This window comes from Urocampus carinirostris, chromosome 16, assembly GCF_059441175.1.
Source record: "Urocampus carinirostris isolate Australia breed hairy pipefish chromosome 16, RoL_Ucar_1.0, whole genome shotgun sequence".
NCBI classification, from domain to species: domain Eukaryota; kingdom Metazoa; phylum Chordata; class Actinopteri; order Syngnathiformes; family Syngnathidae; genus Urocampus; species Urocampus carinirostris.
This window is the reverse complement of record NC_142364.1, coordinates 14,860,276-14,881,778: the sequence shown is the minus strand read 5'-3', so window position 1 is coordinate 14,881,778 and position 21,503 is coordinate 14,860,276. Positions and strand designations below refer to the sequence as shown.

Below are 21,503 nucleotides of genomic sequence, written 5' to 3'. Positions count from 1 at the left end.
GAAAATAGGTTCTCAAACTTTAAGGCTCTACAAACCACAGGTAAGACCTTAGGTCCCAGGGTTGAAGCTTCAAAATGCTTGAATTTTGATGTTGTGTTGTCATGGTTTGAAAAGTGCTTGAATTTTGGGTGAAGCGCTTGTAAATGCTTGAAACTGTAGCTCAATAGAGCACGCATGAAATGAAGAAAAATAAAATGTTTCTGTGTATAAATTAAAGATAAAAAAAGAAGAGTTTATCAGCGCGCGTCTAAGAAATACACGTGTTTGCACACACATCATGGATGAGCTTGACTGAGGTTCGGATCAGGACTTTGAGCCAGGAGATGGCGGCAGAGAGTTACTAAAATTATGGACAGCTCCTTTAAAGAATTGGCTATGCATCGTGAGTGTTGGTGGGATCAACAATAATGGATTATTTAATTTTTAAATGGTAGTGGAAATATGGAAAAATGACTTTTGAAAGTCCTTAAAACGTGCTTGAATTTGGTCATGAAGAAAGTGTGCGAATCCCGAAGCCTGACCTAAATTTCGGCTTTAGTCGGGACTAAAATGTCAATCATTACGTTCGGTTCTGACCGTGCTTCTCTCTTGTTGACTTTTGAAAAATAAATTGATGTTTATCAAAACGGATACTAGGTTGTGGGAATGATTAACACACATTTTTGTTGAGAAATGAAAAAAGTATGAAAAAAAATATCTCACTCTTCAAGTTTCACCCTAGATTCATAATTCATTGAATGCTAGTCATTTGTCTCAAATGAGAAGTGGCGGTGAAGGCCAATTTTTCCCATTTGAACTTATTTTTGAAGGCCTACAGAAAATTTAGTTCTGTAGCTACATAAACATGGTGTCACGGTTGCCAAGGCGACCAATTGGCGCCAGCTACCGCTCTTTGACAGATTGGCTTCCCTTCTATTTAAGCTCAGTGTTCTCATTCATCATTTGTCAGTCCGTCAACAAACCTCTGCCCTGCAAGACGTGGGTTTTGACTCTGTCCGGTTTCCTGCCTGTGTTTCCTGTCTGATATCGATTCCCGTCTATTTTTGTCCTGTTTATCATTATCTCCAGTTTTCGTTCCCATCTAGTTTGTCCTGTTTAATTTCGATATCCTGTTTTCATTTCAATCCTGTCTGTCCCGTCCTGTCCGGTATCGACCCCATATGTCCGATATCTGCTCGGGCAATTGGTATCGATCTCGTCGGCTTCCTGTCATTCCACGCCAGACTGCTGGCCTTACGTGCATGACTTCCTTGTGTGCCTCTCGGCTTGTGTGAGAAACGTCACGCATTTGGGTTCTCCTCCTGTTCCGGTTCATGAAACATAGGACATATCCGAGGAAATCTTGATCTCATCTTTCATTAGAAATAAAATATTTTGTTTCTTGCTTTTACTATTGTTTCCTAAACAACACTTGGCCGTTAGTTGAAAATAAGAAAACTAAGAATATTGGCCGCTTGGTCATCTTTCTTTAAAAAGGTATAAGCCCTGTTGAGGAGTTAACTGCCTTTTACTATCTTGCTACTATTACCATGCCTCGAAACCATTTATCAAAGAAGAGTGGGTCAAAATTCTTCCACAGTATTGTGAAAGACTCACTACCAATTATCATTGATTTCTGTAATTGTAGCCAAAGGTGGCCTGAGTCAGTATTAGATTCAGGGGGCATTTAATTTTTCACATTGGACCGAATAGGTTTGAGTTTTTTTGTGTCCCTTAATAAATGGAATCAACATTTCAAAACTGCATTTTGTAATTACTTGTAAGATATCAACATCGGTTTGATGATTTGAAATCTTTGTGAGTGATAAAAATGCAAAAAAACACAGAAATCAGGACGAGGACGAGTACTTTTTCACGGCACTGTGTATGATAGTTGATGTATTTTTGCTTATATTCAAATCAAAACACTATGAGCCACTAAATAATACACAATGTGGTCCCTTATCAAGGTTTATTCATTTTCCTCATGTTGAGGTTTTTGAGTTTTTCCTTGCCCTCGTGTAGGTTTTAGATCAGGGGATGGTGTAATAATACTCTGTGGTTAGCAATAACCTGTGCAGCCCTTTGAGACTCTTTGTGATTAAGAGCTACACAAATAAAAATGACTTGACACTAAGTTTAACATACAACTTCTTAAAAATGTATGGAACATGATCTTAATGTTTATCACAGCCCTGTCGGCTGACCCTCCAGTAGTCTGGGGACCTTAAGTTTGAGAACCACCGTGACCTAACAACAATTTGCCTTTGAGCCTGAAAGGACGTCGGGCACCTACTAGCATGCAGGTGGCACCCAAGGGAGCAAAAATGAAGGGAAGGGGAAGCCTTGTTTATCACAGAACTCCACGTTTGTCTATGCAAAATGTACTCAACACGAGACCAGAGAGGCTCACGACACCGACAATCTCAAGACGAAGAAGCAGAAGAACCCCCCGAACCTCCCACTACACACCCCAACCCCGCATTTAACTAAAACCGCCATGAGAAATCCGCGCATCACATTCCCGCTCAGTCCTCGGCGTACCTTTTGGGTTTCCTCCTACGACGCGCCCTCAGCAATTGGGTGTCGCGCCCGAGACAAACACCAGGTGGCGGACTTTTTCCCCCGACTTTGCGCCCGGGCACACTTTTGTGAACTCCCCAAAGGAGCGGAAGGGCGCGATGCCTTAGAGAAAAAACGGTCATCAAAACTGAGCACCTGGTCGCGGCTCCTCTCTACCTTCTAGAGCCCAGTGAGGTCCACGATGGCCTTGATGAAGATGGTGTCGTCGCGGATGTAGGAGTTTTTGGCGTCCAGCTTGGAGAGCGGGCAGAAGAGAGGGCAGCCGCTAGCGATGTTCATCTCGCTTACCGGCCGCTGGAAAGATGACGAGGTGACGTCTGGTCGGAAGGCGTCGATGATGTGTTCCCGGTTGCTCTGGTCCAGCAACATCAGCGTCACCTGCCGTGAGGAAAGATGACAAAAAAAAAAACGTTTTTTAGTTTTTTCATGTATTTTACCCAAGCATCTAAAAGGCTTCAAGCTGGCTCTGGTTAAGGAAGGGGGAGGCGTGGCGTAGTCGCTACCTGGACACAAGCTAGGGGTTGATCCTCCTCAGCTGGGTCGCCAAAGTAAGGGTGTCTGACTAAGAACCTAAACACCCTGGCAGAGTCACTGATGATGTGTCCAGGTCGCCCCATCATGTGTTATGTGTAACACACAATCTGGTATACAGTCGTATGCAAAAGTTTGGGCACCCCTGATCTTTTTCAAGATTTTCCTTTATAAATCATTGGTTGTTTGGATCAGCAATTTCAGTTAAATATATCATATAGCAGACAAACACAGTGATACCTGAGAAGTGAAACGGAGTTCATAGGATTTACAGAAAGTGTGCAATAATTACTTAAACAAAAGTAGGCAGGTGCATAAATTTGGGCACCCTTGTTGTCTTATGGATTTGAATACCTTTAGCACTAATTATTGGAACACAAAATTTGTTTGATAAGCTCATTGACCCTTGAACTACATACACAGGTGAAGCCAAACATCAGAAAGGGTATTTAAGGTGGCCAGTTGCAAGTTGTTCTCCTCTTTGCATCTTCTCTGAAGAGAGGCAACATGGGAGCCTCAAACAACTGTCAAATGACCTGAAAACAAAGATTGTTCAACATTGTGGTTTAGGGGAAGGATAGAAAAAGCTAGCTCAGAAACTTCAGCTGTCAGTTTCCACTATGAGAAACATAGTGAGGAAATGGAAGCCACAGGCACAGATTTAGTTAAGGCCCGGAGTGGCAGGCCAAGAAAAATCCAAGCAGAGGTGAAGGATGGTGAGAACAGTCAAACTCAACCCACAGACCAGCTCCAAAGACCTACAACATGATCTTGCTGTAGATGCTGTCACTGCGCATCGTTCAACTATTCAGCGCACTTTGCACAAGGAGATGCTGTATGGGAGAGGAATGCGACAGAAGCCTTTTCTGCGCACATGCCACAGAGTTGCTTGAGGTATAATAAAGCACATTTGAAAAGCCAGCTTCATTTTGGAATGAGGTGCTGAGGACTGATGAAACCAAAATTGAGTTATTTGGGTATAACAAGGAGCATAGCATGGTGGAAGAAGAACACAGCACCGGATTTGAAGCTGAAACAGAGATAAAAATAAACTAATTTAAGACTTGCTACCCACAGTAAAATTTGGTGGTGGCCAGTCCAGGTACTGGCAATCATGGTAAAGGTGAAGGTCGCATGGATTCCAGTCAGTATCAGCAGATTCTCGCGAACAATCCTCTAGTATTAGTGACAATCTACTAAATATTGATGAAATTTTTCTGTTGGGGTGCCCAAATTTATGCACCTGCCTACTTTTGTTTAAGCAATTTTTGCACATTTTCTGTAAATCCTATAAACTTCATTTCACTCCTCAGATATCACTGTGTTTTTCTGCTATTTAATATATTTAACTGAAATTGCTGATCCGAACAACCAGTGATTTATTAAGGAAAATCTTGAAAATGATTAGGGGTGCCCAAACTTACGACTTACGACTTAGTGTACCTCCAATGGCAGTTACAGTTGATTAATGGGGGTTAGGTTGATCTTGGAACAGATTAATCCCGTTTCATTTCACTGGGAAAACGTGTTGATTCACAACAGTTTTATTAAACAACGTCAGCGCTGGAACCATTTGAATTCGTCAGTAGTGGTACCACTGTCATTCTATTTCTTTGTCTATTCTCAGTACCGTACCCAGCGTTTGAAATAACGTCTGCCCGGACGCCCGGGGCGTGCATCTTTTACGTCGGGTGTACAACTTAGAAAACGTCTCTGCCCGGGTGGCCGACAACTTTTTCAAGAAAAAAAAGAAAGAAAAAAAAAATCTCTCTCTTTTTTTTTTAAACAAATAGAAGGTTTTATTCTGATTTCGAAATCTTTGTTCGTTTTGGAAATTTCTGAATTTTGGTTCTTTGGCAATTTGCATACTCGGCAGCCAATCAGAAGCCTGCATCGAATAACTTTGTGCTTCCGGACTTTCCCGAGCGTTATTAGGTAGTGCATTTGCATATCATTTTTCAAAGTAGATGCACAGAGATCACAAGAAAAATGGAGAAGTGGTTAGGAATTGTTAAGATTTGTCAATTTAATAGCGCTCTTACTCGTGTTATTGACTTTTTCCATTGTGTGACGTCATCACGCACACACCATTTTTCGTTTTGCTAATTGTTGATCTCCATGTTGTATTGAATGGAGCCGTGTTGTTGTTTGCTATTTCTTGAGGAATAAATATGCTTAAAGGCTGAACCACAATGTCCATCTTATCTTCTCACGCATGTGGAAACTGCCCACTCTGACGTAAGGCGCCCGCTTTGAGACTGGGAGGTGGGTGGTTCGCGCCCCGGCCGAGTCATTCCTAAGACTTAAAAAGTGGTCGGCGGCGCCCTCTGTTGGCTGCGGCTGCATCGGCTCGCTACAACGGGTCAGGTGCAATCGACATTTCGTTCTGTGTACATTGTTACACAGAATGACAATACAAGGAAATTATTATTATTATTATTATATCCTTACCAGGAATCAAGCCAAAACCTCAGCCCCAGAAGAAAGATTCAAAAGAAGCTAACAAAATATATGATTCTACAAAACGTAAACGTACAACAAAAGCATCGTGGAAAGGTGTTCACGTGGCTTGTAGCAGACGACGCAACGCAAACATTTCATGAAGATGAGTAAATACAGGCACATACTGATGGCTGAGAGAAAACAGCCATGTCATATACATGCAATGAATGTTATAAGTAAATTTATAATAAACTTCATTTTAAAGTGTTGTTCTTTTATATATTCTGATTATCAATCCTTAATACTTTGCAATAATGGCTTTTTTTTTCTATTAGTCGTCTTATTGTGTTCCAAGTTGTAAAAAATGGGGCAGGCAACTCTATGGCTGGCCCGACAACTCTGAAAAGTTGCCTGTCCTGGTGTCCGCTAACTTTTTGTCATGAGTTTCAGACACTGCCGTACCTTCTGGTTGAAGGGCCACTTGAGCAAGGCGTCGCTCAGTCCTCGCATCACCACAAAGAACAGGGACAAGTGGCTGCCGCGCCCCGTCCCGTCCCCGTTCAGGTAAATGCGCAGACACATCTTGTAGCCGTACTTGCTGGTGTAGAAGGCTGCACGCGAATCAGGTCAGACTTCACTTTTGTTCCTTTTCTTACTTGCTATAAATTCCAGACTCAAGAGCGCCCCCGATTGGAGCCACATAAACAAATTTAAGAACGAAACCCAATTTGCCCTTGTACCGGATTTGAAGCTGAAACAGAGATAAAAATAAACTAATTTAAGACGATTTACATTCTAAGCCCGGCGCACCCCCGTCGCCAACAGCGTGGGGAATTTGAAGTTGACACTTTCGGCCTCAGAACGCCGTTTTCAGTTATGTCATTTTTCTGTTGTGCTTCGAGTTGTTTAAAGAAAACGTGTATGGCGGCTGCTTCGCGTAAAATGTGAGCCCTATATTTCAACAGCACCACGGCAACCGTCCTGTGGAGAATAGCCCAAAGTTGGAAGTCGTTTTTGTGTCGTCATTGGTGGTTGCTACAGTACCGGCCCAAATTGGATTCATTTGTTAGCGTTCCTCGAGGATTAAAGGAAACTTCAGCAATGATATTGGAGCTGGACGTCATATCTTAAAAATAATCCAGCCTGACACAACCCAAGCCCGACCAATCAACTTGATTTTCAGGACCTGGCCAGAAGCAAACCGGAAATTTGATATTTTATTTGTGAGGGCTCAGGAGAAAGAGGGGTGATTTATGATAACAAATTAAAACCTGTCTTTTGAAACCAAATTTAAGTTAATCAAGACTGTATACAAATTTCTATCTTTCATATTTCTTGCTGAAGTTACATTAAGCGACAATACGCCATCATTGACAGATTTTTTTAAAGGGTTAATGGGAAAATTTTAAGGACGTCTTGTCATTTTGACAGGTTCAAAATTGGGCCATAAACTACAGTCAATACGTGCTTATCTAGTGTGGCACTTGAAGAGAGAGAGAAACAAAGAAGAACAATGTAGGGTCAGCAAGAGCCAAAGCATAGTTTTAAAAAATATATATTTTATTCTTTATTCCATTATTGAGGGTTTTCTTTAGTATCCACAGATCGTTTAAGTACTTATTCTCGGGCTTAAGATCTTACCTATGATTAACACTGTTGATACAGAAAGAGAAATTTAGGGTTTTGATAGATAACTACCATACAATTTATTTTGGATGTATCAATTATTACTTGATTTGTGGGAGAAAAAGATTAAATATTGTGAGTACGTAGTAAATATTCAATAAAGTACTATTTAATCTCTTGTTTTGCTCCTGTTGTGTATTAAATGATAAAGGTGTCAAAAACATAGTTTAATTTCTCTCAATGATTCCGGACGTCACTGCGGTATTTGGTAATTAGAGTGCATGTGTTGTGGTGAAGAGCAGCTTGCTGTTTTTCTAGGTGCCGCCACTGTTTTTAAGATGGTTCCATAAAATCAGCGCCTTGTAGTCTGGATTTTATGGTATATATTAAGCATTGAAAGTTTTGTGTTTACATACCTGGCGAGAACATGGCAGGGGCACGTCCGGCGATGGCGTCCTGCCTCTTTTTGGCAAAATCGGAGATCCTCCACACAAAGACACCGTCGAAGGTGGTGGCAGACATTTCCCGAAGCCGACCCTCCATTTCCGACACTGTCAAGTCCTTCAGGCCCACCGACCTCTCAAGCTGCCGCACCTGCGAGACCAGTTCTCGGATCAACCCAAGACAATACAAAATCGTTTTTCTTTATACTTCAAGGTATTCACAAACAATTTCTTTTTCAATTAGCCACAAAACGAGTAGTGTCCCTCCCATAAATATTGAAAATATTCCACGCGCAAAGGGGACTATAGAAATTTAGCCTGAATGTTGATCCATTCTGCTTTTTTCCTCTAGAACTGTGACATCATAGCAGGAAAACAACACTTTAAAAAAAGAAAATCCCATTAGCACAACAAGTGAGGCCAGCTCCGAAACAGACTGTTATTGTTGTGAACAGTGATTGCACTCCGCTTATTTCTGCTTGAAGAAATTGGTACTTTGCTTACCCTGTCACTGTGACAGTTTTGTTGGAATTGCTTACTTCAACCTCCCAAATCAGCCTGGGGTAAGTTTACCTGCTGCCGTTACAGTGTGCGTCCCCGTTTGCCTTCGCCTTCTTTTAGTTCGGCAATTGTGGCTTTTCATTTGTGTTTTGTTGTCCGGCTAGTTTCCCGTTAGTGTTGGGGCTGCCGAGGGCTTTCCCGTTTTGTTTGCTCCCAGTTGGAGCTCGTTATTTTGCTGTATGGCCTAGCTAGTGTTGGTTGCGCTGGTTTTGCGGTGTCCTTTGATGTATTCCCGACCGGCTTCGCGTTTATCGCTGTTGCTGTTGCCGCTTTTTCGGTTTTCCGCTTTTTTTTTGGTTCCCGGTTAGCCTGGCTGCTCACCGCATGTTTTTTGACCGGCTGGCCTGGCGTTCGCGCCAGTTTTGCCGCGTCCTTTGGTTTATTTATTCCCAGCTATCTCGTGTTTATCACCGTAGACGTTGCCACTTTACGTTGGTTCCCAGTCAGCCTGTATGCTTACTGGGTGTTTTTGGCGGGCCAGCCTCATTTTCTTCCGCAGAAGCCACGGCTGCCTTTCGTTGATCGGTCCCGGTTAGCGCCTGTTGGCGGCTCTCTGTGTGTTATTTTTTACAGTCAGACCCTTTTTACCTGCTCGACCTTTGTTGTACCATTACTGCATCCCCCTGCGACACAACTCATAGGTATTCTCCACAACTACTTCCAAATTTTTGCTTAAAACACTCGTAACTTCTTCGACTAATTAACACATAAACTGATATGGCGATTGCCTTGCTAGGGTGCTGGTGTTCCTCCAATGACATCACAGCTTAGGATGAGAAAGACTAGACATGCTGTCTTCAAAATGCATTTTCTCAACATATACCGGTACTATATTCTCACATTTTGCATGTTTAAGAATTTGGGAATACCTTTAAGCCTACTTAACACACAGGTTTACCTTGTTACTCAGAGCCTCGATCTTGTCCTGGTCCAGCTTGTGCTGGCGATTGCTGGCCTCCATGGTGGTAGCGAAGCGCTCCACCTCTCTGTTTAGAACGCACACCACGTTCTCGAAAGTGCCCGACTTTACCTCTAGCTCTGTGCAGCGGCGCCCCAGCTCGACCACCTTGGTCTTCTCGCTGTGGAGCTGCAACTCCAGGGCCGCACCCACCGAGCTGGGCAGCGGTGTGAAGGAGGTGGACACGGTCAGGGCGGGGGCCAGGGCGGACGGCAGGGGCAATTGGGCCGGGGGCGGTAGGCCCGAACTGGAGGATGAAGAGGTGGCGGCTCCCTGCACGGGAGGCCCGGAGGATGATGAGGTGGTGCTGAGCTTGGAGACCCGGGCCTCCAGTTCCCTGAGGGACTGCTGCAATTCCACCAGTTTGTGTCCTGCCACCTCCAGACCCTGCGGCTGCAGCCCCTCCATGCTCACTTTCATGCCCATGATGTAGTGGAGAAGCAGGTTGAGGTGCTCGTAGGCAAAGGCCCGTTCGTGATCGTGGGTCTTTTCCTTCTCCACCTGTCAACAAGGGTTTGATTAAAGGTGGTGTGCGTCGTTTCAAAAAAAAGTCTTGTCTCTCGGGCCGGATTAAAAACCTTAGTGGGCCTAAACTGGCCCGGGAGCCGCAGGTATGACCCTCCCTGCCTTATATAAGATTGTAATCTGGTATTAATTTTTTTTTCTTTAAATTGTGCATTTTTGGCAACATATGGTTCAGAATTACTTGAATTCACTGGATGTTCCATTTTGTGGTTGGACTGGTAATTCTCATCTCATCTCATTAGCTGCACCGCTTTTCCTCAGTAGGGTCGCGGGGGTGCTGGAGCCCATCCCAGCAATCATCGGGCAGTGGGCAGGGGACACCCTGAACTGGTGCCAGCCAATCGCAGGGCACACAGGGACAGACAACTCGCTCATTCACACCTAGGGACAATTTGGACCGGCCAATCCACCTGAAATGCATGTCTTTGGAATGTGGGAGGAAACCGGAGTGCCCGGAGGAAACCCACGCAAGCACGGGGAGAACATACAAACTCCGCACAGGAAGTCTGGAGCTGGATTTGAACCCACACAGGAGGTTCCCAAGACCTTAGAACTGTGCTGCACACGAGCTAACCACTGCGCTGCCGTGCTGCCCGGACTGGTAATTGTTTGATATAAACTTGCTGATGGATGATGGACCTCAAAAATCTTGATTTTGTGCAAGAAGCAATGAAGAAAAGAATGAGGCCACCTACCGACATGTCACACCCCACCACGTGAAAACGACACGGCATCCTGAATTTGCTGCAGAACTTGATGTGGTCCACATACTGCGAGGCGGGACACAAAAAATCAGTTGTTGGATCATGGAGATAAAAACCCTTCAAGCTTACCTTCTCCCTGGGTATCTTCTTTTTGGCGCAGCCTTCGCAGATCATCGGGTATTTGGGGCAAATCTCATCATGGGCCTGCGTGGCAAATAGACATATTGTGAAAATTGGAGGAAATGCATTTGCTGTATTTTCACGACCATAAGGGGCACATAAAAGCCTCCAGAGCGGTGGACGGAGACCAGCTTAGTGGCCTGAAGCTTGGGCACCTGCCCTCAAACAGAGGGTTCATAGGTTCAACCTTGGCCGAGTAAAATCCCATGTTGTGAGATCGTTTACATTTCCAACTAAATGCAACTTCTATACGTCTCCTGTGACTTTTAAGCGTCTAATGTTCGATTGCCATCATATCACGCTTGCGCAGAAGACGTCACATGCAATGCATTATTAGCGAAAGTACTCATGGATGCTAACGCCGTAGTGTATCTAGCAATTTGAAAGCTATTGTGCTACCAGAGGTGGAACAGAGTCCAAATATTAATTCAATCCAAAACCCCACATTCCCTCTGTTAAATTCTTTTCGTGTTTTCGTCCGCCTCGGTGTATTGATTTCTACGCTACGCAGAATAACATGGAAACTGAGCAGCTGCCCTGGAAAATTGAAGATGAATGAATCAAAGATTCGCTGGTTGGAAGAAGCTGAAAAACAAACTTAAAAGTTTTTATCCGATTTTGGAGAGAACGTTGTTGGGCATCGCCCCAAAAAATACGCAGAGAGGAGATATGGCGAAAAGGGAACGCATTCGGGACAAGTTCAAAGTTCCAGACGTTCAACATTGGTCTATATAGGGTTCTCAAATAAAGTTAAGATATCTCGTGAAGGTCGTCCGCCCCGGCTTCCTCAGCATATCAGCTTGTGACCTCTTACGCAAACGTTACTTCTGTATCTAGTTTTTAGGGGATGTAATATAACAGCAAAGCACGAAGCATTTGCACCTTGTATGCGGTATGGGAAACATTTTATGCAAGCAGAAGGCTCCCATGCACTATCGGGCGGGTGCGCCTCCTGCTGTATTAAACACAGAAATAGAACCCGCTACGGAGCCTGCGCTCTTTCACACTGTGCGCCCTATGGTCTTAAAAATACGGTATGTTTTCATTTGCTCACCTTGATGTTCTTAAAATGAAAGGGTTCTTTGCAGTACTTGCAGTTGAGCGTCCTCTCCGGGCACTCGCGCTCGCTGTGCCGCTCCTGCTCGTTGAGGCGGATGCGCTCTTTGCAGGAAGGGCACGGCACGATCATGAACTCACACTTGCCTTCGTGGTTCAGCTGAGACGGGATGACATACAAATAGATTGAGGACAGAGTCCAAAGTGTTGGATTTTAGTGACTCACCTCATACTCTTTGATAGATCCTCTCCAAGAACAGTTTTCGTTAAAACAAACAGCCGTGAGGTTTTCCACTTCCCGACGGACCGCGTTATCAGGAAACGCCTGCAAAATTCATCAAAAGGTAAGGAACAGTCGTAAAGTGGTACCTCTACTCACGATCGACCCATCTTACGAATGTTTCGGTATCCAAACCTTGCGTCTGACTAAAATCGTCCTCTTATACGATCAGTATCCAAAGTCAGTGACGCTACCACTAAAGGTTTGTGCAGGTACGCACCAATGACGTCCTTTTGGTTTATAAGCTAGGAGAGACCCTTGCAAGCCCCCTGCATTAAATTGCCAAATGGTTTAGTCCCTTAAATTATTGGTGGCCGCCACCAGGGCTCAGTTCATTTAATTAATAATATGTGGCCTGACAGTAAAGTGTACTGTAGTATAAAATACATTTGTACAAAGATTTACCGTTTAAGCAGATGATGGCAGTAGCCCTTTGGCCACCTTGCCCTTGGCTTTCTGTGAGAATTTAGCCTACCCCATTTGCGACCTGGCGACTGTGAATGAAAAAGGAAAGTTGACTGTGAGGGCCGCCGCTTTCAGGACAAGTTAAAGGTGAATATTTTTTCAATTTGCCAAGAGACTGTGACTGTTTTTAAAAAATAGACCATCAAGAGGCACTGCTAGACCAAACTACATAAAGCTAACCGGAAACGAACACTGTAAAAAGGGGAAACAACTGGAAGTGGTCTTAACAGCCTGCCGCGCTTTTTCACAAGACACTACGAGTCAAATGAAAAGGCTACAAAGGTGAGCTACGAGGTCGCGACGCTAAACACCGAGCACAGCAAATCTTTCAGGTAGGGTGAGGGTGAATTTATTAAAGATTGTTAGTTTACCAAATCTGGCCCGCTTTCTGAAATGTTTGGACTCCTGTAAAATAACAGTTTTCAATACATGTGATATCCGTGAGATTACTGTTTTCAATCACTGGTTAATTGCAATAAAAGCAACTTCTTTACTCTTGCCCATTGATCGGAAGAGAAGTTGGTGTAATTTTGCCAAAGTCAATATTTTCAACTTGCTCAGACGTGATTTCTATAAAAGGTGCTAAATGCCCTGTGCTTCACGTTTCTATTACATTCTCCAAAAATTAAGATACAAAGTCATTTGAGTGACGTTTGTGTGAGTGACGAATACTGGGAAGGGGTCATTTCACACGGGGGGACAGTTTTCGGCACAACCCCAACAATGTTGAAATGATCAACACAGGCCTAGAGCGCCCTCTTGGGGTTTAGTGTGTGAATAACACGTAAAATGATAAACCCAGTAATAATGTGTTTATAATTTCACACAAGTCTCACCAGAGTAAAAGCCGCACCACCGGCCAAACGTACAGGGTTCTTGCACCCCTTTCATAGCCAAATTCAAGCAATTTCAAGACCAATTTTTCCTGGACCTTCAAAGGAATAAATGAAAACATTTGTTTTTTGTTTTTGTTGACTTAAATTACTAAAACAAAGTTGCTCTCTTGCTGCTAGCAGCTACTTTGTGCTATTATGAGCTGTCCCTATCTATGATTTACGATCTTTTTGCGTGAATTGGCTGCTTTAAACTGACATCAGCCCTTTGAGACTTTGTGATTAAGGGCTATACAAATAAAAATGACTTGACTTGACATGAATTCTGCCATTCTGCTTCAAGATTGCTTGGCTAGCTTGGCTACGTCACTCTTGTTTACAAACACGGAAATGCTCTCAAGGTGTTGGGTATTAATTGAGTTCAATTCAGAAGACAAAAAAAGGAAGTACTGTATGTATAATAATGAGAAAAACGAGCCAAATTTGGACTTATTTTAATGATATCGATTCATCCAAAGCAGATTGCATTCAATCTTTCAATCGTAGAGACTGCTGATCTTTTACTTTTTGGTTTACTTCTTTTCATTAATATTTTTCGCATGTTTTTCAGAGGATCTGTGTCTAAATTGGTGAAAACAGAATTGTAAGTGGTTTATTTTCGCATTTTATCTTTTTTTATTTAGCAATGAAGAGTTAATATTTTATATTCTATTTTGCTTTTTTCATTTTTAGGGATTTTTCTGTTGTTGTTCAACTTGAAATCTGTCCATTGTGTAAAAAGCTAAAATTGTTTTGTATTTTACACAGTTTTTGGTAAAACTGTGAATATTTTAATTTATATTCCATATGCTTTGTAGGGATCCCCTGCAGAACATATGAAATTACTAATTATGAAAGAAAATGGTGCATATTGTCTTATCTCATCTCATCTCATTAGCCGTACCGCTTATCCTCATTAGGGTCGCGGGGGGGCTGGAGCCCATCCCAGCCATCTTCGGGCAGTGGTCTTATTATTTTTGATAATATATCATTAAAAGAAAGCCAAAAGAGCTGGTTTTGTAAACAGAGCTGCCCTCTTGGGTGCGACCAGTGGGGGGTGCTGACGCTTTACACAATAACGCCCTAATGACAAGCCGCCAGAGCAGGCCTGTCGGCGTCATTTTCACGCACTTTAAGGAAGAAAAAAATTCAATGTATTGCTTGGTCAATAGAGTCAGACTGCCAATAAACATGACAATGGCAACAATTCCAAGCATTTTCAAGCACATCACCCAAAATTCAAGCATTTTCTTGATCTTGAAAACTCAACAGTAAATTTCAAGCATTATCAAGGATTTCAGGCACCCGTACGAACCCCGGACTTATAATCCGAAAAATCCTGTACCTACAGGTTCCGTTTGACATGAACTATGACAGTACTCACACATCCTTGTTTCAGGATGGATGTGGTTTCCTCAAAAATGTCCTCCTTGATGCAAGCTTTGCATTTCTGTGGTCCGTTACTGCAATGACATGAGTAGACCGAGAAAATCTCAACGAGATAAGCTTGAGAGACTTGTAGATTTAAGGCCCGGCCTAAAATGCGGGGTACACGTGATCCCACCTGATGGCCAGGTTGAAGCAGTAGGAGCAGAAGCGATGGCCGCACTGCGCCTGGAAGGGTCGCCTGAGGATATTGTGGCAGCACTTGCACAGGTGCTTGTCCTCCAGTTTGTTGCCCAGGATCTTCTTGGGAAAACCCGGCTTGTTGCTCTCCATAGAAGAGGGAGGCGACGGTTCCTGGGTGGCCATGCTCTCCGATCGCAAGCCTTCACACCTAGGAAGGACAGACACTCATTTCCATTATTTCCTGCATCACTAGGGCTGACGATTGATCCGAATATTCCGATTCCATTCAAAATTACCGTATTTTCACGACTATAAGGTGCACCTTGAAGCCTTCATTTTTTCCAATAGCTGACCATGCGCCTTATAATACAGTGAGCCTTATATATGGATCAATATTGAGTCGCAAGGTCTCCCAACTAAGGCAAGCAGCCGCCGGCTCGATTTTCCCCTGTAGGCGAAGTAGTCTGCGGTGTATGCTGGGATTTATATAACGGCATTTCATTTCCGAACCAATGTGTCAATCATCATTTAAATCAGTCACTATTGGCTAAAGTTATTCGGAGCTCAAGGAGGCGGGTCTTTTTAGCATTTACAGGCCTGCATAGGCTAAAGCGGGGCAAAACAAAGCCTGCAATTGGCCGAAAAAGATGTGAATCACAAGTTAGGTTGCTCTACGGCCTGGAGACAACATTTTTTACTAGTCTGTATTTGTAAACAGGAATAATCAGGCTAAACAGTCAGCTAGCAACAAGCATTGTCCATCGATGCAGATGCTTCTCTTTTTTTTTTCAAATTTTATTTGTTGTCATTATTGCGTGTTTTGGTGTATGTAAATATTTTACACGGTTGGATTTAGTACACTCACGGATGTAATAGGACCATAGTTGCGTATTATCATTGAATGTGATGGCTGCAAGACGACTTTGGTAAGCTACCCCGGCTTTATATTTTCCCAGTATCTTGTTTCAGACTGGTCTTGATGTTTCTGTCAAGAGTCTATTTTTAAATTCACTTCAATTCAATGTGTTTATTGTCATATTCTCGGTGAAGAACCACGTTTCCCTGCACAATGAAATTCTTACTTTGCTGTCCACACAGTTGCCAGCAAAAAAGAAAATAGAAACTAAGAAATGGTTGGCATTTCTTGAATCCCAAGAGTTTAACCTTCCTAATGATATGTGGAATGACGCATTTGAGTGATTGGTGACATCGAACAGACACCGTGTCCGTACGTGTCTAAGACACATATTTGCTTCTTTGCGAGCCGTCAGAATGTTAAGGGGTTAATAAGTTGGACTAAACTATTCGACTGTTTTGTTGATGTTCCCACTGTAGCGCCTTATAGTCCGGTGCGCCTTATGTATGGAATATATAGGACAAAAAAACTATTTTAGTGGGGTGCGCCTTATGACCCAGTATCGTGAAAATACGGTAGATTCACATTCAATTGAAACAAATCCAATATCGAATATGTATTCATTAAGACTGGGACCAAAGAAACCTTTCATAAATATATCGTGATTTTTTTGGTGGCGTGCGATTTTTAAAAACCGACGTTATCCCCGGAATCGAATTTTGTGACGTCATATCCGGTACGTACGTATTTCCTTAGTTGTATTGTTTTAGTATTTCTGTAGTATTTTTATAGTATTTCCATAGTAGTATTTTTATTGTATTTCCATAGTAGTATTTTTATTGTATTTCTTTATTATCTTTGTAATCTTACTGAAGCTGTATTTAGTAGTATTTCTGTTGTAATATTTATGTAGTATCATTTTTGTATTATAGTATTACAATCGTGGCATTTTTGGTTATATTTTTGTGGAAGTATTTTTGAAGTATTTTCATAGTATTATTTTAGTATTTCAGTAGTATTTTTATAGTAGTATTTTTGTTGTATTTCTTGAGTATTTTTGTAATATTACTGAAGCTGTTTTAGTCGTATTTCTGTTCTAATATTTATGTATTAGTATTATTGTATTACAGTATTATGGTAGTGGTATTTTTTGTTGTATTTCTGTGGAAGTATTTTTGAAGTTTTTTCATGATATTATTTTAGTATTTCAGTAGTTTTTTTGGTTTTATTTTTTAAGTATTCCCATAGTAGTATTCTTTTAGTTTTCAGTGATATTTCCGTAGTATTTCCATTGTAGTATAAATGTTTATTGAAGGTATTGTAGGATACATTAATCAAAACATGACACAAAGAAAAAAAACTAATATATTATATTAGTTAGTATTAGTACTAATATTTGTATATTAGTTGTATTTCTTTGGTATTTTTGTAATATTACTAATTAATTACTAATTAATACTTATGAAGTTTTATTTTTATATTATAGTATTATGGTAGTGGTATTTTTGGTTGTATTTCTGCAAAAGTATTTTTAAAGTATTTTCATAGTAGTATTATTTTAGTATTTCTGTAGCTGTATTTAGTAGTATTTCTGTTGTAATATTTATGTAGTAGCATTTTTTTATTATAGTATAACAATCGTGGAATTTGTGGTTGTATTTTTGTGGAAGTATTTTTGAAGTATTTTCATAGTATTATTTTAGTATTTCAGTAGTATGTTTGTAGTAATTCCATAGTGGTATTTTTGGCATATTGCTGTATCTCTATTTAGTAGTATTTCTGTTGTAATATTCGTGTAGTAGTATTTTGTATTATAGTATTGTGGTAGTAGTTCTTTTGGTTGGATTTCTGTAGAAGTATTTTTGAAAAATTTTCATTGTATTATTTTAGTATTTCAGAGGTATGTTTGTAGTATTTCCATAGTGGTATTTTGGGCTGTATTTCTTGAAAAGTATATTTGAAGTATTTCATAGAATTGTTTCAGTATTTCAGTAGTATTTCCGTAGTATTTCCATTGTAGTATTTTTGTTGTATTTATTTAGTGTTTTTACCGTAGTTGTATTTTTGAAGTGTTTCACTTGTAGTATTTAAGTGGTATTATTTTTATATTAGAGTAGTACTGAAGTAGTATTTTTGTATTACATCAATGGTATTTTTTATTTTTTTTCTAGAATGAAAGCAAGATAAAATATTAAGTCCCTAATTTTGCTTATTGCTTTTTTTGTTGGTTGGTTGGATCCCTTAACCACAGGGCACCATTTCATGTGGTGTGTCTTGGGCAAGTACAGCCTGGTGGCGCCCATCCCTCTCCAGGCCAACATGTGTTTCCACCCGGTCTCAAACCGGGGACCTTTCGCATGTTAGGCGAATGCACTAAATCGCTATCATCAATTATATCGAATGACATTACTTGTCGAATCGCAATTATCGAGAATCGTGATATAAATCGAATAGGCACCTTAGTATCGGATACAATCGACTCCTAACCAAAGATTATCCTTCCACCCACCCATAATATTTATTGAAATTTCTTTTATGGGAATGGTACAAAATCATTAAATTCCAAACCCTGATTAATTTGAGGAGACAACTGGTCAGATGATTTGGACCAGAGGTCTCCAACGTGGTGCTCGTGGGCATTAAGGTGCCCCTAAAAGACAGCAGAGATGCCCGCGGAAAATAGCTCATTGTCATTTTTGTGGTCGACTGAGTCTATTTAACCCCACCTCCAATAATAACACTGGTAATAACGTATCAAATAAGTTATATTGATTTTTGGGGTAGTTTTAGCTAATGTGTTGGCATCTATTTCAAAAGCTTTTGCAGTTGAATGGTTTTTATTAGGTTTTAAAAAATGACATGCCAAAATAAATGTTAACTGTTCTTTATTATTTGAATGGGTGCTTGTGTAATGTTATTACAAATGTTTTTTTTTTAATAAGTTTAATACTATATCGAGACAAAGTAGTTTTCCCCCTGTATCAGTATTGTGTGGCTCATCTCAGAAGAGCGGTATGACGTTTTACACCAAAAAACAACAGCGACCAGATGATGAAGGTGCTGTATCTGAGTGATGTGGGAGCCTCCTCCTGGGTTCTTTGGTATTTAGGTCATTCTGTTAAGTTTTGGGGGTGATGGACCCATGCGGGGGAAGAAGAGGTGCCCTAAACAAGGGCTCACAAAACAATGGAATGTCTACAGCTGATTGGGCCCCTCAGGTGGAAGGAGGCTTACTAGATCCCAACAATAGGTCTTTACGGAATCCGGAATGGGGGAATACTTTTTCACGGCACTGTAACATCATCGCCGCAAAGTTTGTTCCCCCGAATAAAGACAAAATCCACAAGTGATGCAATGCATATTTAGATGTGAATGTGAACCAAACAGTCATACATAAAATTCGGGATAAAATAGTATTTCCCCCATTGTTTTAGGATCTAATATCTCTGTAGAGCAGGATGACGCACTACCCCGAAAAACAACAGCGACCAGATGATGAAGGTGCTGTATTTGAGTCAAATCAGGAGGTTCCTCCAGCTACTAGTAACCATAAAAACCAGTACTCTCTGTTTTATGTGGGGAAGCAAACCCCTGCCTGGAGAGGGTTGGGCGTTTCACGGTATTTGGAACTTTTTGACTCGCTGCTGCCATCTCCTGGCTTTTGACGTTGCAGCCTCAGTCAGCACGTTCATCATGCACATGCAAATGGATTAGACGCGCATGAATAAACTATTATTTCATCTTTCTTGGGGTTTGGACCATATTTGCAAAAGGCCTTTTCTTACTTTCACCATTTTCACTACAAACAGAAACAGAGTGAAAACCTGCAGGGACGAGCATGAGGTCACTCTCCAGCACTCCCCACCCATTCCTCTAACATGTCTTCTGCCCCGGACAGCTTTGCTAAAAGTAAGATGTGAGCAGATAGGCACAGTGGTAAATGAAGCATAAGAGCTCTTCGAACTCAGTTGTACATTAAGACACAATCAATAGAGAAAATATTTCCCAAACAACTTTTTAAAGACACCTCAAACGACCCAGCCCACCTCTAACAAAATGTAACCGTGATTAATCGTAAAGATGGGAGGAAACTGGAGTCGCAAACACAGTTCTAGCAGCCACCAGCGAGGCCCCCGCGGCCTTTTTGTTGACACGTTGTACCGAGTGGCTGCTTTGTGGCCCCCCTCCCCTCTCTTTCCTCCATTGTTTCCTTGTTGCTAAGCCGTCACAGCATCCTCGAGTCAGAAGAAGGAAAAGTGGTACCCGGAGGAGAGCCAGCCAGATACAGAAAGAGAAGGGGGTTGGGTTGTTGTTGGGGGGGTGATAATTTCGCTTACCAATTGCCCGCTCCCTTCTTCTCGCCTTAACGAGCCGCCATGGCCTGCCCGTCCTTGTCCCGAGCTTTGACTTGTAGATGTTTTCGAGGCGCGACGACGGCGGGCTTCTTCATACTTCCCCCACATAACAACGAGACGGACGAGCTCTCCGGCAGCGGCGACTGTTTTCGTCCAGCGACGCCATTGCTTCCCTCGCAACACCAGCGATGGTGACGTCACGCGGGGGGCGGGGCTATCGGCGGACTCGATGACACACAATCGTCCGCGTAATTAAATAATTATTGGTCCAATATTTAATAAAATGGGCAGGGTTGGGTAGGGTTACTTTAACTGGATTACTTTCAATTACTTTTGGATTACTCCAATACCAAATATGCTAATAAAAGACAAAAGAAACTAAATATGAATAAAATGAATAAATTTTGTGCAGGCTTGGGGAGTAACGGAATACATGGAACGGCAAAAATGATGTTGGCAAGCTGTTTGGATTTATTTTCATTTTGTTTCTGTCGCATTTGATGTTCGTTTTGCCGGAGATCAAAGAGATCAAAGCCAGGAGAGAAAGCTTACCACGTGTTGTGAGTCATAATTGTATTCATATTTAGTTTCTTTTGTCTTTTATTAGCATATTTGGTATTGGAGTAATCCAAAAGTAATTGAAAGTAATCCAGTTAAAGTAACCCTACCCAACCCTGAAAATGGGATAAAAACAGATACAATTTACCTGCAGATGAAATGAGTCACAACATTAGCTTCTCTGCTGGCTTTGATCTCTTTGATCTCTATAAGGGGAATTAACATTTTAGCACAACAGAAACAAAACGAAAATAAATCCAAACAGCTTGACAACATCAATCACATTACTCTGCATGTTGAGAGATTTGTCAGCTGTGGTTTTAATGTTTAAAATTAACTTTTTTTGTGGAGCACCAAAAGATGTGTCTTACCGTTGGCAGATCGCTCTGTAGACTGCCAACAAAACCCCGCCTTCCGGTCACATGTCAAAAGCCAAAACAAACCCTACCCCTACCAGCAGGTGGCACCGTTGGACTCATCATTGCAGGACACTTACCAAAAACTATACACATATTTCAGCAGGAATTTCAATTAAAAAAAAGTTATTATTACACCTGTTACATATATATATATATATATATATATATATATATATATAAGTGGAGTTACTGGTGGAGTTGTGGGTCCCATCTACAGCGTCCATTACCACAATTTTTTTCTTTATTTACTATAGACCGGTATATCTGCTTCCTCAGTTCTCTAAAATATGAGAGAAACTTTACAATAATAGACTAGAACAATTTGTAAATAAACATAAATTGATTCATGAAAATCAATATGGTTTTAGAGCAAACAGATCAGCAACAATGGCTATTATTGATGCAGTAGAAGAAATCACCCATAGTATAGAAAAGAAGAGATACGCAGTCGGGGTATTTATTGACTTAAAAAAAGCATTTGATACCGTTAATCATAATGTACTATTAAAAAAACTGGAAAGATATGGCATCAGGGGAGTGG

At 41.5% G+C, this 21,503-nt stretch overlaps 1 protein-coding gene across 1 annotated transcript; it reads right to left on the bottom strand.

Annotated features, from left to right (window-relative positions):
- Positions 1–2,487: 2,487 nt before the first annotated feature.
- LOC148350367 (TNF receptor-associated factor 2-like) lies at positions 2,488–20,237 on the bottom strand. Its single transcript, XM_088355349.1, has 11 exons — positions 19,968–20,237; positions 14,770–14,982; positions 14,590–14,668; positions 11,815–11,913; positions 11,587–11,748; positions 10,482–10,556; positions 10,344–10,418; positions 9,064–9,624; positions 7,578–7,755; positions 5,998–6,146; positions 2,488–2,940 (listed from the first exon to the last, which is right to left on the bottom strand). Exons 2-11 carry the CDS (start codon positions 14,955–14,957, stop codon positions 2,722–2,724), a joined length of 1,785 nt encoding a protein of 594 aa, XP_088211475.1. The 5' UTR covers positions 14,958–14,982; positions 19,968–20,237; the 3' UTR covers positions 2,488–2,721.
- Between the last annotated feature and the right edge of the window lie 1,266 nt (positions 20,238–21,503).

What these genes read in the sequence shown, in the direction of transcription:
- LOC148350367 (XM_088355349.1), bottom strand. Translation starts at nt 14,957, where the DNA reads ATGGCCACCCAGGAACCGTCGCCTCCCTCTTCTATGGAGAGCAACAAG. An exon ending in GATCTATCAAAGAGTATGAG is followed by an intron (nt 11,749 to 11,814) that starts GTGAGTCACTAA and finishes ATCCCGTCTCAG; the next exon opens with CTGAACCACGAAGGCAAGTG. An exon ending in TCGAGGCTCTGAGTAACAAG is followed by an intron (nt 7,756 to 9,063) that starts GTAAACCTGTGT and finishes CTGGTCTCGCAG; the next exon opens with GTGCGGCAGCTTGAGAGGTC.